General features: G+C 33.2%; 1 protein-coding gene across 4 annotated transcripts in view; it reads left to right on the top strand.

Annotated features, from left to right (window-relative positions):
- The window catches only part of COL11A1 (collagen, type XI, alpha 1), a 380,126-nt gene that overhangs the window by 282,142 nt on the left and 81,014 nt on the right, over nucleotides 1-16,970 (top strand). For all 4 annotated transcript variants that reach the window (XM_006882457.1, XM_006882455.1, XM_006882458.1 and 1 more), the window contains 5 exons: nucleotides 354-407; nucleotides 876-983; nucleotides 9,626-9,679; nucleotides 12,047-12,100; nucleotides 13,366-13,419. In XM_006882457.1, coding sequence (XP_006882519.1) covers nucleotides 354-407; nucleotides 876-983; nucleotides 9,626-9,679; nucleotides 12,047-12,100; nucleotides 13,366-13,419 — 324 coding nt within the window. The remainder of the gene's footprint in view (nucleotides 1-353; nucleotides 408-875; nucleotides 984-9,625; nucleotides 9,680-12,046; nucleotides 12,101-13,365; nucleotides 13,420-16,970) is intronic.

Genomic DNA, 16,970 nt, shown 5'->3' with positions numbered 1-16,970 from the left:
GTTCTTTCTCCTTTCACACAGAATGAAAGAAATCTGATGTGTTTTTAATTTGAATGTCACTCTTCAACTTTATCTATGGTAGCATATAAACTAATTTTAAAATATCCATAACATAGCAGATGTGAGAGTGTTTTTAATAAATGTCAATTTAAAATGATTGAAAATTTGCAAGTATGAGTCTTCAAGGAACAAAATAAATGGTGACTGCACTAAATATGAAAAGACTTCTGAGTAATCATCTTTTTTCTGTCAAGGCATGTTTAAAATATATTTATTAGATAACTACTTTGCCTTAAATAATTGATGTTATCTTGTGGCTTCATTTTACAATTGAGCTTTTTTTCTTTCCACAGGGTCCTCCTGGCCCCCCAGGTCTTCAAGGACCTGTTGGTGCCCCAGGAATTGCTGTAAGTATTACATTTTAACAGAAAATCTAAATCCTTTCAACTTCCTTATTATATTTATGGATTGTACGTAGATCAAATATTTTATTTCCTCACTTTCTATTATTAATGTAAAATCAAATTTAAATTATTTAACATATGAAGCTGAATTTTGTCAAGAAAAATATTATTTATTTGAAAATAGGTAGCCAGTTGAGAACTATTTTATGTACTATGTAGTATTTATAGAATCTGAATATGATTTTCTCCTTAGACAGTTTTTATTTCAGTTGGTATAAGTGATAAAATAAAAATCAACTTCGAAACCAAAGAGTATAAGCAGAACAAATGTCCATGGGGAGTGAATAATCAATCATTGTCTATTTTTATATTGTTTAATGAATAATTTTATTAGAAGTGACTACATCATCATAATAGGTTTTGTCATACATGATTTTTTGGTTCGTGATGGTGTTTGTTGCTCTTCTCTAGGGAGGTGATGGTGAGCCTGGCCCTAGAGGACAGCAGGGTATGTTCGGACAAAAAGGTGATGAAGGTCCAAGAGGATTCCCTGGGCCTCCTGGCCCCATAGGTCTTCAGGTAAGGTGCTTTCTTCATCCTTTTCTTTATCAGCAGAGTGATTATTTGGTGTAGGTAAGAGAAAGCATCATTTTTTTTTATTATATAGAAATTTATATATTATTTTTACATGATAAATGATTTACTTAAGTATAACACTGAACTTTAGAGAACATCTACTTTATGTAAATCTGTATACCTAAGAATTTTTAGCATTTATTACTTTTATAACGATATTTTAAACCTAGATCCCATTCCTGAAATAGAATTAGCTTTAACACATATATTGCACTTTCTTTTATGGTCTTTCAATATGATGAATGAAGTGCAAACAAACTTAAGTCAGAACCTTAGAAATAAGTAAGATGAAAACGGTTATAAAGCTTGTAACAGGAGACCATTTTAGGTAGCTATCATAGATTTAAATATTTAAAAAATAAAAGACAAAACCAAAGAACTACTAACCACAATTGAAAGCAACAACTGTTTAAAGCAAGTATTAAACAAAATTAGCCAAATAAGCAGTAAGTCTGTAAATGGAAAATAGCTATTGTTAAAAAAATCACAAAGAAATTTTAGAAAATTCAGATTTCCTCCTTTGTCTGTCTCAACAACAAATTGCCAAAACTGAGGCCATTTGAATTTTGTCTTATAATTTTATTTATTAAAATAAATATTCTTTACATTCTGCTGATTACTTACAGACTCAAATTTAACTTGATTGCAATATTATTACAGAAATTATTCCATTAATTAAACGGCTACATATATTATTTAATATATTAATTTTTTTCACTTTCAGATACATGATTAGAAAAAATCATATATGATTTTGAGAAAGGGTAAATTTTTTTAACAAAAATTTTACAAAGTATCATTGAATTGCTTAAGACCAATATTTTCAGGCATAATTAATTTTCCATTTTCAGTAAAAGAGATGGACTTAAATATGTTTTATTATAAAAGTCATTACAATAATATAATAAATATAACAGAATATAATATAATATATTTATAATAAATATAATATAATAATATAATAAAGGTGATTTTATGGAAAAAGTCATTTTGGAAATAAAATTGTTGCTTTTTTTTAAAAATTGTTGCTTTTTATGTATTTAATGTAAGTGCATTCATAATATCTAAGTCGCCTATTTTCTGAAAAGTGAGTTTTCCTAAAATTTAAAGTTTATTTTACTTTGCTGGAATTTAATTTCTATTTAATAACTAGCATCCTTTTTAGGAAGCATATTTAATAATGGAAATGATAGAATGGAAAATATTATACACTAAAATATTTTTATTTGATTGAGTCAGGTAACTAGTGTCTTAGGTAAAACATTTTTTTATGAGTCATCACCCTATCCGAGAATTTTTACTTTCACATCATTATATTCACTGCCTCTTACATACTTTAGGAAATGTAGGTTTTTTTTCTTTTGGTTATTTATTTTATACCTACCTAGTAGGGAACTTACTGAAACTGAGGAGGACCAAAAGCCCTTGCTACAGAGGGTCAAGGACTGCAGCCTCCAATATGGATCGAGGCTCAATGTCAAGAAGACAAAGATTCTCACACTGGGCCAATTGGCAGCATCAGGATGGATGGTGAAGAAATTGAGATTGTTCACAGCTTTAGTTTGCTTGGCTCCATAGTCAACAGTCTTGGCACCAGTAGCCAGGAAATTAAAAGGTGCATTGCCATGGGAAAGTCTGCTGTTAGGGACTCTCTCCAAAGTACTGAAGAGCAATGGTGTCTCTCTGGAGACTAAAGTGTGTCTGATAGAGGCCACGGTCTTTGCAATCACTTGTTAAGCATCAGAGAGTTAGACAATGACCAAGGAGGATAGAAGGAGAATTGATGCCTTTGAGCTGTGGTCCTGGAGAAGAGTATTGAGGATACCATGGACTGCTGGGAAAACAAACAGATTCATCCTGGAAAGTGTTAAACCGAGTGGCTCCTTGGAGGCAAAGATTCTGAGGCTCTGTCTAACATATTTTGGACATGTTGTAAGGAGGGACTGGTCCTTGGAGAAGGACATCATGCTTGGGAGGGTGGAGGGACTGTGCAGGAGGGGAAGGCCCTCTATGAGCTGGATTGATTCAGTGACTGGGATAATCAGGATGGGTGTATTGGAGACGGTGGGATTGGCACAGGACAGAGCAGAGTTTAGGGCTGTTGTACATAGGGTCGCTATGAGTCGCAAGAGACTCTATGGCACATAACAACAACAACAACAACAGTAGGGAGCTCTGGTGGCCTAGTGGCAAGATGTTGTGCTACAATCCCAAAGGCACACACTTTGAGACTTAGCTGCTCCATAGGAGAAGGATGAACAGTCTCCTCACATGAGATTAACTACCTCTGAAACCCTGCCAGAGTGTCAGTTATGGTTCAGTTCAGATTCCATGTTGTACAACAACAATAATAGTCCATTATAGTTATAAAATAAATGATAAAGAAAACACACAGTTTTGTTGCTACATCTCAATATCAAGAAAACCAAAATCTTTACCATCGGACCAATAGGTAACACATAATAGATGAGAAAAAGATTATAACTGTCAACATTATAAAAAATAATTAATATATTCTTAATAAAATAAATAGAATCTATAATATAAGTGCTAATAAGCAATGATGTCAGTTTAAAGACTAAGGTAAGCCTGATACAAGTAATTTTGTTTTCACTTGCTTCCTTTGCATCTCAAAGTTGGACCATGAATATGGGATATTGAGAAAGAATCAATGCCTTTAAATTGTGGTATAGAATAAGACTACTGAATATACTAAGGCTGGCCAAAGAACAAATCTGCAGCAAAGAATAAAATGCAAATTGAGTGCTCCTTAGAAGCAAAGATAGTGAATGAAACTTTACTCATATGTGTTGGGCATATTCTCAGGTAGAACAAGACCTTATAATAGATTGGATAAAATACCTACAATAATGGACATGGTATGTTGGAGACTGTGATGATGGTCCAGTATACAACAAGCTTCTAATCTTTTGCTCACAAGGTTTCTATGAGTTGTGTTTGATTTGATGACATTTAACAACAGTAGTCCTTTAAAAAGTGTAAAATTGAATTTTAAAAATTTGCCTTATGAACAAAAAAATCAAGTGTAGGTACACAGTGTCCCTCTGAAAGAGTGTCCCTCTTAAAGAGCCAGAGAGAGTAAAATAGCACAGTCCTCTACCTCCCTAAAACAGAAAGCAGATTAAGAACACTTAGCCTAGCCCCATGGTCATTCTAGAGCCAAACCAGCAGAAAGAAGTCCATTTATTCATTATTGACACACAGACTATGGTGTTCAGAGCAAGGTTTATTAGAAAAATAAGTGAAATAGTGGGGGAAAGAAAGAATAACACCCAATATAAATCCAGTTTTAGTCCAGGAAGTGTGGAGGGACAGCACAGGAGAGGAAGACCCCAGATGAGATGGATTGATACAGTGACTGGAGCGATGGAGATTGAGGTGTAAGAACTAGTGAGACTTATTCAGGGCAGGGCAGTGTCAAGAACTGTTGTACATATAGGGTCACTATGGGTCACAGGTGACTCGACAGCGTGTAACAACATGTCAGAGACAATGAAGTTTGCTCAAGATGGATCAGAGTTCAGAGCTATTGTACATAGAGTCTCTAAGAGTCGAAAATGACTCAATGGCACATTACAACAAGCAACAAAAATGCTGTGAAATCATAAAAATATAAACTATATTTATATACCTTTAACATTTACCTTCATTTTCAAATGTAAAATTAAAATTATTTTATTTTCATATAAATTCATTGTATATATTAAAAGTAAAATACCAAACCAACTCTTCTTGATTCTGTTCTGATTCATGGAGACCCTTCATTTAGTTATAAATCTTTAAAATTTTTCTACTGCAGGTGAGTTTGACTTAACATTTTGCTTAGCAGTTTATCACATAACACATTATGCCACCTTGTCTTCCACTGTATTTTGTGATTATTACTATTATTAATATAAGGGTACTGTATTGGCCTAGTGAATAAAGAATGGCAGTGTCTACGCAAAGGCAGGCTATTTGGATTGACCACAAGCTCCACATGAAAAGCATGAGCCTTCTTTCTTCTCCTTTGAAATATATATAGCCTCTAAAAACTCACTAAAGAGTTAACTATGAGCTGATTCTGACTTTATGGTTAAAAACCCCCCAGGATTCTTAAAATACACAGTAGATGTCTACTATTGAACATAGTGTTCCAAAATTTTACTTTTATATTAATATAAAATTTAAACTTGGAAAGATTCTCATTAATATGTTTTATGTTTAAACAAATACTGGTTACACTATAATAAGTAGTAGTAAGTGAGCAGTCGTGAACACTGAGCAGGAGGACATGTGAGAAGTGTGTGTGTGCATATATATATATCTCACAAAAAGACATTTAGAATCTAAACTGTCAATTTATCAATGGATTTGTTATCTTTCAATTTTTTAAAAAAAATGTACTCTATTTCTCTGAATCCTGTAACTTGTAGTAATTTAGAATGTTATCATGATTCAAGAAGGTACCTTGTAATTTATATTTATAAAATACTCGATAAGAAATTGTCTTTATTTCCACAAAGTAAGAAATGTGTTCTTTGATGAGGGTGACTCAAGAAATCTGTTGACTAAAAACAAAATTGATTATATTTTCCTGCAGCTACCTCTTTAAATTAAGAATCTGAAAAGATGCTAATGTAATTAACATGCTCACAATTGCATTAGCATCCTTTAATTGAGTCTTCACGGCACAATAGATGCTCTATTGTAATAGACTTAAATAATAATAATCTATTATTCAGATTAAATTGCATGATTTTTTAAATTAATATTTACTATTCACATATGATGGAGCGCTATGTAAAGATAATTCTGGATCTGCTTAGATTTTTTTATGCATCATTTAAGTAGCAAATGATTTTAAATTGACAGACCCTAAAACAGAATCTCTCTGCGCATAAATTACTCCCTAGGAGAAAGTTAGACTATATGAAAACTGATTAACACTGGAGTGCCATTTAGCATGTTTAGTTCCTTGCTACAAGAGAATTTGACTCATTATGTCTCTATTAATTTTAATAATGAGAACATTTTGTCTTAATCAACTCAAACTATAATCAAGCTCCATCAAATAGAAATAAATATTTTTTTTCTACTTAGGGATTGCCTTTGTTAAAAAATAGCGTATATATGTATAAAAGAAAAATGAGATAGAAATGTGAAATTGGGCTTTTAATAGACATAAGAAGAATGTAATATTGCTATTTCATTCAATCTGGACAGCTTATATCAGATGCACTACACTAAAATGACAATAGATGAGGGGAAATTTTATTAAATTTTATTATCTTTTTTAAAATGAAATCATTAGCGCATTCATGAGAAAGATATATTTGAATTTTGGTGTTGGCAAAGAGAACATTGGAAGCATGAAATAATATCTCTCTAGATAATTTTTAAGAAAATTGCAATTTGAGAAACATTTCCTGTAAATGTAATTTCAGTAAATGTAATTTCAGAATACATCAGATATTGGCAACAGGTTAGAGCATACCTAGCATAATAAACTCTTTTCCCAGACACATGAACATGTCTGAAGGGGGAAAAAACAGATATTGTGTTTTGTTTTTGTTTTTTTTTTACAACACAAAAAAGTTTATTTTGAAGATTAAATTACAGAGTTTTATGCCAGGACTGCACCTGGCTTCCATTTTCACCAATACCAGAACCTGTAGTTGGGGCAAGGGTGAGAGAAGAGGGTAGAGAGGAGCAGCGGAGAGGATGGAGATATTGTGTTATTTTTGTCTGTTAAAAGTATGTAGCCTACAATTCCTTGAAAAAAATTACTACGTACCATATCCAAAAAAGAACAATAACTACAAAAAAGTGTAATCATTCCAGGCCAGTCCTGTCTCTCAATTGATTAATCATGTTGAAAATTGTTTAGTGGATTATTAGAAATATTTAAAAACTGAAATAGATTGAGTTAGATCACTAGGCAAAATATATTGAAAATAGTAACACACATTTTTTTTATACAAGGATAATCATTACTGTATGGAAATCATATTTTATTTACCTTCTCTGTGCATGTTTAAAGCCCATAGCTGTCAAGTTGATTCTGAGCTTTAGTGAAAATGTATTGACTATTGCTGTTGATTGCCTTCGAGTCGAGTATGACTCATAGCGACCCTATAAACAAAGGCTTGAAGCCCCTCTACAACTAGCGACATTTATCAAAGTTCATAGGATTTCTGGGGACATGTTATTTAGGAAGTGGATGCTACTCCTATATTTTGATTATAGAGACCGTAAATCTATATGGAAGGAGACTGTCCATCATCTTTTCACAGAGCAGTTAGTGGCTTTGAAACGATATGTTAGCTAGCAGTCTGACTTTATTTCACCCTAAGTGGGCAATAAGTAAAATGCACTGATTACTGTGGACTATGTTTGCAGCCACTGTAGTTCAGAGTCTAGAAATCAATAATTGTATAAATTACCAAGACAGATCATCTGCGAGGCTGGACTCTGTGAGGAGGAATGTGACATCAGAATAAAAGGAAGACTCATCAACAACCTGAGTTTTGGAGATAGATGACTTAACCTTGCTTGTGAAAACTGAGGAGGATCTGAAGCACTTGCTGCAGAAGGTCAGGGACTGCAACCTTCAGCATGGATTGAAACTCAACATCAAGAAAACAAAGATTCTCACCACTGGACCAATTGGCAGCGTCATACTGGATGGTGAAGAGATTGACGTTGTTAACACCTTTAGTTTTCTTGGCTTCACAATCAACACTCTTGGAACCAGCAGACAGGAAATTAAAAAAAAACCCAACAAATTGCAGTGAGAAAGTCTGCTGTTATGGACCTCTCTAGAGTACTAAAGAATAATGATGTCAGTCTGGAGACTGTTATGCACCTGATACAGGCCATAGTCTTTGCAAGTATCTGCTATACATCAGAAAGCTGGACAGTGACGAGGGATGATAGAAGGAGGATTGATGCTTTTGAACTGTGGTGCTATAGAAGAGTATAGAATATACCATGGACTGCTAAGAGAGCAAACAAGTTCATCATGGAGAGGGTGAAACCACACTACTCCTTGGAGACAAAGATTCTGTATCTCCTTCGAACATACTTTAGGCATGTTGCAAGGAGGGACCAGTCCTTGGAGAGGGACATCATGCTTAGGAAGGTGTTGGGACCATACAGGAGAGGAAGTCCTTCTGTGAGATGAATTGACTCAGTGACTGGGAAAATGGGATTGGCTGTCTTAGAGACAGTAAGATTGGCTCAGGATAGATCAGGGTTCAGAGCTGTCACTGTGAGTGACAGGCCATTTGAAAGCACATAACAACAAACAGCAATGACCACTAGAATTTAAGAGCTTTTATAGTATTTGGGGTTTTGGGGTTTTTTTTGTTTTTGGATTTTTTTGTTTGTTTTTAATTTCTAAGTAGCTGTTGTTTTTATTGTGTACTGTCTTGTCATAACTGACTCATAGTTGAACCACCATCAGGTGTCAGAGGTTGTAAATTGCATGGCTGGAAATGGCCTCTCTTTCTCCCATGTAGTTGTTGTACTTTACCCACTTACCTTTTTGTTGACAGCACAACTCAGTACCCATTAGACAATCAAGGCTCTCTTTTCTAAGTAGATTATATTCTAAATTCCATTGTTAATATGCACTAAATACTGTTGCTACAAGCATTAATGATGGCATAGAGTTTATAAAATGTATATAAATTATTTTAACAGTTTATAAAATACATATACATGGTAACACTAATTTTAAGTAATAATCATACCATAGTAGAATTATTTTCGCCTTTACTGTTTCTGAGCAACAGTTATCACACATTTTAAGTTCAAATTCTTAGTTAAATCTACCTCGTGTATTTACTTGGATTTTATATGAAAATACTATTCTTGCTTCTTGCTAGTCTCACATCAATGTTTCCATATTATTTCGTCATATAACCAAAATGACTTTAACTATTTTTCATAATTATATATTTGAGATAATTGAAAATGTCTGTTATTATGACTGTTGTTACAATAAGCATCTTATTTATCTTAAGCTTCTCCTATTGATTTACTTCATAGCATTGATTCATTCATCTCCCATTCAATAAACATTTTATAGAATACTTGTATTTTGTGCATTTCCTTATACTCTTCACTTGAGATAAAAATAAAAATTGATACATAAATGCCCATTGGTAAAAAAAAAGTAGTAGCTCATGGTTGTAAATTGTATATAAAAAAGTGGCATAATGATATATATATATATATTGGCATAATGCTATATATATATATAGTGATGTGAAGGGAAATTAAGAGAAGTCTTCTTAAGGGAACTTGTTAGTGAAGTAAAATAAATAATAACTGATCAGCATCATTCTGTGCAAAGCATAACTTTAATTTTAAATTCATGTATAAGTTTATATAATTTATAGGGAAAACATATGTGCATTTAATAATGCTTATTTTCTGAAATTTCTTCCACAATCTTATTTAAATATAATTAAATTATGTATTATACTGAACTATGACTAAGAGTGTGTTTCAGATACAAAAGATTTTTTGTTTACTGGTTGGTTTTTCATATTATACTTTATATTATAATTCTTTAGGGTTTGCCAGGCCCACCTGGTGAAAAAGGTGAAAATGGGGATGTTGGTCCTATGGTAAGTTTTCATTTCTAATGTTTGATGTTGCAGTGCGTGTTAGTTGTTACTCCTATCTTTCTTAAACATTTACTGTTATAAACAATACAGTTCTAATGAAGGATCATATGTAAATTGTTCTGCCAGGGAGAAATATTGATGATTTAAAAATATATTAATAAGATAATTTCTCCTTAAAATCAGAGTCAGGTACAATTTGATCAGAACTTGGTTCTATTACAACCAGAACACCTTTTCTCTTTCTTATTGTGGAATTATGTAAGTATGCAGAATACATCTAGTTTTCTATTGTTATTTTTCATTTCTGTGTGCAAATATTACTAAGTTATATAAAATCAAATATTGCTATGGTATATATAATGCAATATTGCTAATGTGCAATTAGCTATTTCGTAATTTTTAGCCACAGACTTGTTTTAGAGCAAAAAAACAATGCGTAATGTTCACTCAGGATGTTGTGACACATCATTAAAAACTAATGCTTGTATTTTGAAACACTCAATAAGGAACTTTCTTAATTAGAATTCTATGATATTTGTTTTTTTTTAATTTTATTTTTTTTAATTCTATGATATTTGTGATTTAAAAATATTTATTTGGTGATTTGACTTTCTACTCTAATGAAAATATTTGTACATATGAAAATTGAGAAATTTGTGTAAATATTTGTTTACTAAGCACTACTTTTAATAAGGAAATAAGGTAATTGAAAACTAATGAATTGTATAAAACATGTAAACTTTTATTATTTTATTTTTATAATTATCAATTTTTAAATCTTTCAGGCTATATATATATATGATTTCTAAAATATTTTACTGTTAAGCATTATTTTTTCAAGGACTAGTCCAAATCTATTCAATTCTTTTAAATCACTGTCATCTTCAAAGTAGTAATTAAATGAAAGATATAATAAAAAATAAACCTGGCTGATGGAATAATTAATTTCAGTTGAGAAACATCAATAGATACATACCAAACTCCTTTCTAGATTTGATAGCCATAATTCCTGGAATCACTGGTACATGCTTCCTTACATCGTAATATCTAGCAATAGGGAAGTTTTCTACACTGTGGAGCTGAACAGGACTGGATATACAATGGACTTCTAGGAGAACAAACAGCTTCAGCCTAGAGAAGGTGAAACAAGGCTGCTCCTTGGAGGCAAGGATTCTGAAACTCCATCTGACATACTTTGGGCATTTTGCAAGAAGTGACAAGTCCTTGGAGAAAGACGTCATGCTTGGGAGGGTGGAGGGAAAGCACAAGAGAGGAAGACCCTCAATGAGATGGATTGATACTGTGGGGTGATGAGACAGGTGTATCAGAGACAATAAAGTTGGCACAGGTTAGAGCTGGGGTCACACCTCTTTCTACTCATCCCAACCCCAATCTTACTACTCCGCTGTTCCAGAATCCATTGAAATAGCTCCCAGAACACAGAAAACCATATCAGGGAAATCAAAGATCTGTAATTCAGGTCAGTAAAAGAATATAATCACTCAGTCAAGACAGCTTCTTCAATGTGCTCTCAGGTGCCTCAGCCTTGAGCCTTGAAGCTTTAGGCCTGTGTTGCAAATTTCTCAGTCCTGTCAATAATGGCTCCCTTCTCCCCTCACTCCTCAGCTGTCTAATAAACTTGGACAAAGCCTCCTATATCTGGTTTCATGGGATAGCACTCCCAAGCCTGCTCCATCCCATGTTAGGTCTCAGGTTCTTCTCTGCGGCTGCTATGACGGCTGCTCCTCTAGGTCCTAGTCTGGCTGGTACAATAATCTCTGGTCCCAAAGGATGCACTGCATTCTCCTTATTCTTCTTTGCTGGTGGTGAGGTACTTCAATTCTCCTGACGGATCACTCAGTTTAATAACAAAACTTGCCAATCCACTTGTAGAAGGCTGACATGCTTTGTTTGTGTATTCCCTCTTATCCACATGGCAAAGTGAGTAAAAGGCTAAGGAAGCTGTTTTGAACAATAAGCCCTAGCCCTTAACGCAACACAGGTGATATAAAAAGAAAAGATATAGGTTATAAATGCAAAAAACTTTGAGTTTGGGGTTTTTTAAACCTATTCAAACACTGTTTCTTGCCCCAGTAGTCTAATATAAACTATTTGACATTATATTGCATGTTTTCCAGAGTGGTAGTAAACTTTTTTAGTTACTCTTCCTCAAAGGCCCCCACTTTCCCGTATCTAAATGATCATTGTTAAGTTTGTTATAAATATCAAGAATGACTCACAATGTTGATATAGTCTACTAAGTATTATTTTGAAGATTTATATTTCTTTTAGTCTTCCTCACCACAGAATGAAAATGTAAATGTATCAGAATTTAGTCTTCATAGACTTCAATGTTTTTTTTTACAGGGTCCACCTGGCCCTCCAGGACCAAGAGGCCCTCAAGGTCCCAATGGAGCTGATGTAAGAACTGTGTAACTTATTTCAGTAATTTGAAAGTTATTTAGTCATCAGTGTAGATTAATAGGAAGGATATTTTATGATATAATAATCTATTTCAGGTATTTTAATAGTTTTTCTTATTTCTAAGTCTAGCACATAGACATAATAGTTGACTCAGTTTTATACTGGAAAAGAAATGAGCTTTATATGAAATAAGTTAATTCATTAAAGGGGAATAGAAGTTGCATTATACTTATCCACATTTTTCAGCTCAGCATGAATAAATTATACTTTGTAGTTATTGTTTAACAAATGATTATTGAATTATATTGAATTTTACTTATATCCTGACAATGACATGAGTAATCAAATAAGTTTGTAATTGATTCTGGCTGTTTTAGCCTAGGTCTGTCAACAATTCTGGTTGTCCTTTATTAAGTTATCCATCATCAGTGACTTTCACTGCTTAGCATTACTTATATTTTAAATCTGTAATATGTCAGACCAGTGTATGCATGATAAGTGTACCTCTTTCAGTGCTAGATATTTTATATCAATTGTTTAAATTCTATATTCAGTCTACATAAATTGTCTACATTCAGTCTCAAAATTTCAGAATGCACCCCCTTATTAATTTAACTTATAGCCCTTAATAGATATATACATTTTGATGGCGTCCTCTTTTGACTTCACTTTTTCATCCTGTAGAGGCCAAAACTCCCTCATTCTTTTGGCTGATTTTTCATGCTTTCTGATTTTAGTGAGCTTGAATTGATTAATTGAACTACAGATGATGAACTACAAGGAAATTCTAGGTTTCAATTGTCAATAAATAATTGAAAGGCAAAATAAGGCTAATCATCGTTTTTTAAAAGATTATCTAACAATGTATGAATGGACACCCAAAGTCTCTGTAAGCATTCATTAAAATTTCAATTAAAAAAGATTATCTAATCTAGTTATTTCTTTTTCTTCAAAATCTACAAAATCAGCCTCTGATGTTCTCCTGATAGCTCTCTGGGCATAAAAATTGAACTTGTATCTTGGACATCAACTTGCAAGTCCAGAATTAGAAAGCCTTCTGTTTTATTTCTTTTAAATTCTGAAACCAGTGTAATAGATAACTAATTTTCATACAGTAAATTTATCCTTTCATTTTAAAAGCATCATGTTGTTCCATCTTTCAAATTATTTAGAATATCCTTGCATGTGTTTATCATGGAGAAAAAAGTGTCCTTTTTATTTTTTAAACAGTAATAACTGTTACTACTCTTTCTATACCAAAGGGACCACAAGGACCCCCAGGATCCATTGGTTCAGTTGGCGGTGTTGGTGAAAAGGTGAGGAACTTAGTAAAAGATTGTTTAAGAATATTTCTTTTTTGTTGTTGTTTTGTGGTTGTTGTTTTTTTTGTTTGTTTGTTTCGGTTTTTTGGTTTTGGTTTGTTTTTGTTTATTTTTTTTGTGTGTCTGTATGTGTACCAGCAAATCTAATATGACGGATACAGGAGGAGATTGTCCCTCCTTCTCCGGCAGAGCTTCTGGTGGATTCAAACCGCACACCTCTGGGATTACAATGCAGCTTCTTGCCACTAGGTCACTAGAGCTTTCCTTGTTTAATAATATTTCTTAATATTTAAAGCAGTTACTACTGTTCTTTTAAACTTTGTGCACTTTTATTTACAAAGTTAATGTGAGTTATATGCTCACCTACTCTAATATTTAAATACATAAAAGTTAAAATACTAAAAAAAATTTAAAATAAGTTAAAATACTACTGAAGACCATGATTCTGATTTCTATGTCAGTAACATGCTTAATTATTAGATTATGATGTTGTTGTTGTTGTTGTTGTTGTTATGTGCTATTGAGTCCCCTGCAACTCACAGCAACCAAATATCTCTGAAGCCTACCCTATCCTGAGCCAGTTTTACTGACTTCGATACAACTACTCCCATTACCCCAGTTACTTGGTCAATCTATGTCATCCAGAGTCTTTCTGTCCTGCATTGTCTGTCCACCGTTCCAAGCATGATGTACTTTTCCAAAGACTAGTGCCTCCTAGCCATGTGCTGAAAGTTTATGATACAGAGCCTCAAAGTAAAATATAAATTATTTTCTTTAATCATCATGGTTACTCACTATGAAGACATTTTGTCATCCATATTTTTTAGTTTGAGACATTCTATATCATAATTTCAACAATCGGATCATTAAGCATGTAAAAAGCATGTGAAAAGTTACTCTAATTCATGTATATCCTATGAAATATGACATCTCTGTTAATACTCATCCCATAAATTAGAAGAGATTACTTCATATAACTGATAAAAGAGAAAAACTCTCAAATCACAAAATAATTAACCCGTATTTTGTTGTGTTTATAGTTATATTTTCAGTACTATGAAATGTTTGTGTCACATTTCAGAATATTGGGCTTGTGATACAACATGTGGGCTCAAACTTGCATACTTTTGCCGTGAGTCTGATTTCACTTAAAATATCACCTATTCCTTTATGAAAATGTCAAAATGATTATTCTGTATTTATGTACTCATGCTCACTACTTAATAGACTTTTCATAGGAATCACCATTTAAATTTGATCCCATTAAAGTAATTTCTCATTCTAAAGGAAGTATTAAATCTCACACTATAAAACTAATACAGTGAAAAATAGTTTAAGAAACTCTGAATTTTCCTGTTATCAAGTTATCTGAGGGTTGTTTAAAGTTGGAATTGAGTCAGTTTCTACTCATGGTGACTCCATTTGAGCAGCAGAGTTTATGGACTTCATAGAGTTTTCAAGACTGAATGCAGATAGCATGGTCTGTGTTCCGAAGAATGCCTGGATGTGTGTAAAAAGTTCAAGGGCTGCATAGAGATAGCCATATCTGACTTTTATCAACTTCACAAAAGGAAAAATCCCTGGTAACAACATCAACACATAAACCAAATATCTGAAGTCAGATATGTCCCCTGTGCTTCTGTACCTCCCGCTACTCATCTTAACACCAATTTTACTACTCTACTGGTTTCAGAATCCAATGTTATAGCTCAGAGACCACAGAGAATCATATTGGGAAGCCAAAGGTTATGATCCAGGTCAGCAGCAGAATACAATCAAGAAAGCTTATGAAATGCTTGCACCGGTACTTCAGCCTTCAGTCTCACAGCTTTAGGCCAGTGTTACAAAGTTCTCAGTCCTGAAAATTTAGGTCACCCACTTCTAGTTGTCCAGCAAATTTGAGCAAAGGCTTTTTAGCTTTGGTTCCAATGGTGTAGTAGTCCTAAGTTCTATCCCATATCAGGTCTCTGGTTCTCCGTCTCAGGTCTCTGGTTCACTGTCTCATGTCAGATCTCTGTTTCTCCACTGTGGCTCCTATTGGTTGCAGCTCCTATAGTCCTCATAGTCTGTCTAGATCCCTGAAAGGCAAGTTGCGTTCTCTTGTTTACTGTTTTTTCTTAGTGAAATTCCTCCTTCTGCTGAAGGATCTGCTCAATTTAATGCAGGGACTACCCAATTCCTTTGTGGATTGGTGAGAGTAGCCAATCTTCTTGTGTACTGATAAAGCTACTAAGTTCCCTGTCGATTGTTGAGATTGGTCAATCCACTTATAAATAGGCCAGCACTATCTGCAAATTCCCACCAATCTATATGGCAAAGTCAAATTAATAGCTAGGAAAGCCATTCTGAACACTAAATTTATCTACTACAGTGTGATATTACTGCTAATCTTTTGATTTTGTAGTCATAAAAGAATATAGTTTTTTCATAAGTATTTTTAAGTATATTAGTTCTTACCCTTAAATTTGTATAATTAAAGGATTTTATCTTCACAAAATAACATCCTAGTATTTGCTATTTTGATGCTACTTTATTCAGAATCTCATTCCAATATTTTGATTCTAATGTATCACATGTGATTTACTTTTCCAAATATTTGTTTATTTCCCAATCAGAAAAGACTAAAAGTTAATTGTTACCTGGTTCTTACCTCAGAATCTGGCTTATACCCCAAATTTTTCAAACATCCAACATGTTTGAAGTGTTGAAATAACCTAAGCGGGTTGGAGTGAAATTAATGTGTTTTTGTTGTTGTTGAATTTAGTTGATATAAATGATTAGAATGAAAGAGCTTGAGCCCTAGTTGTATCATTTTATTAGGTAGATGATAGCAATCTTACAAATTTGTTCCCTCCCTTTGCATCATTTCCAATTAGATCAAATGTTGATGTGTGGGTCCTGAGAATATTTATCTCATTTCAGTTTTGTCCACATATGGAATTCTAAAATCATTTAATAGTTGTGTAATTTCACTGTATTTGTTTCCTAAAGCTTCTGGGTACACAGGGAACAGTTTTCAATATTTAAGCCACTTCATTTAAGCTTTTGTTTTCTATGTTGCTCTTGGAGTAAACACAGATGCCAGATGTTTTAGTTTTGGAAAAAATTCCCTTTCCACAGTTTCCATTTAGTTTAAAGCATATTTAGTCACACTTTGCCAGGTTTATGTTTCTTTGAATGACTCACTCTAGCAGGGTTGATGACTTGTGACTGTCTTATGCTTAAAATGCACAGATTTTGAATTTATTACACTTTAAAAAGTGAAGCTTTTAGTTTGCTTTGTTTTGTTTTGACATTACTATATGACAGAGCTAGAGAGAAATAAATTTTTTACTTTCATTTTTTATTTAGAAGACAGGATACAGTTACAATTTGCTGAAATGTTCACATTCCCATTCCTTTTTAATTACTTTTTATACTCCCCTTCTTTAGTAACTGATGCAAACAAAGGGAGCTCTCCTGCAGCCCACAGCCAAATGCTCTGCTAAGTCAGAAGTAGTACCTCTGAGGTGGTTCAAATCCATCATTGGCTCCGCAGAGGAAAG

This window comes from Elephantulus edwardii, unplaced genomic scaffold (genome assembly GCF_000299155.1).
Source record: "Elephantulus edwardii isolate Elephantulus edwardi_28Jun2011 unplaced genomic scaffold, EleEdw1.0 scaffold00020, whole genome shotgun sequence".
In the NCBI taxonomy this organism is placed as follows: Eukaryota; Metazoa; Chordata; class Mammalia; order Macroscelidea; family Macroscelididae; genus Elephantulus; species Elephantulus edwardii.
The sequence above is the reverse complement of the archived record's forward strand: the minus strand, read 5'-3'. Positions and strand labels throughout refer to the sequence as shown.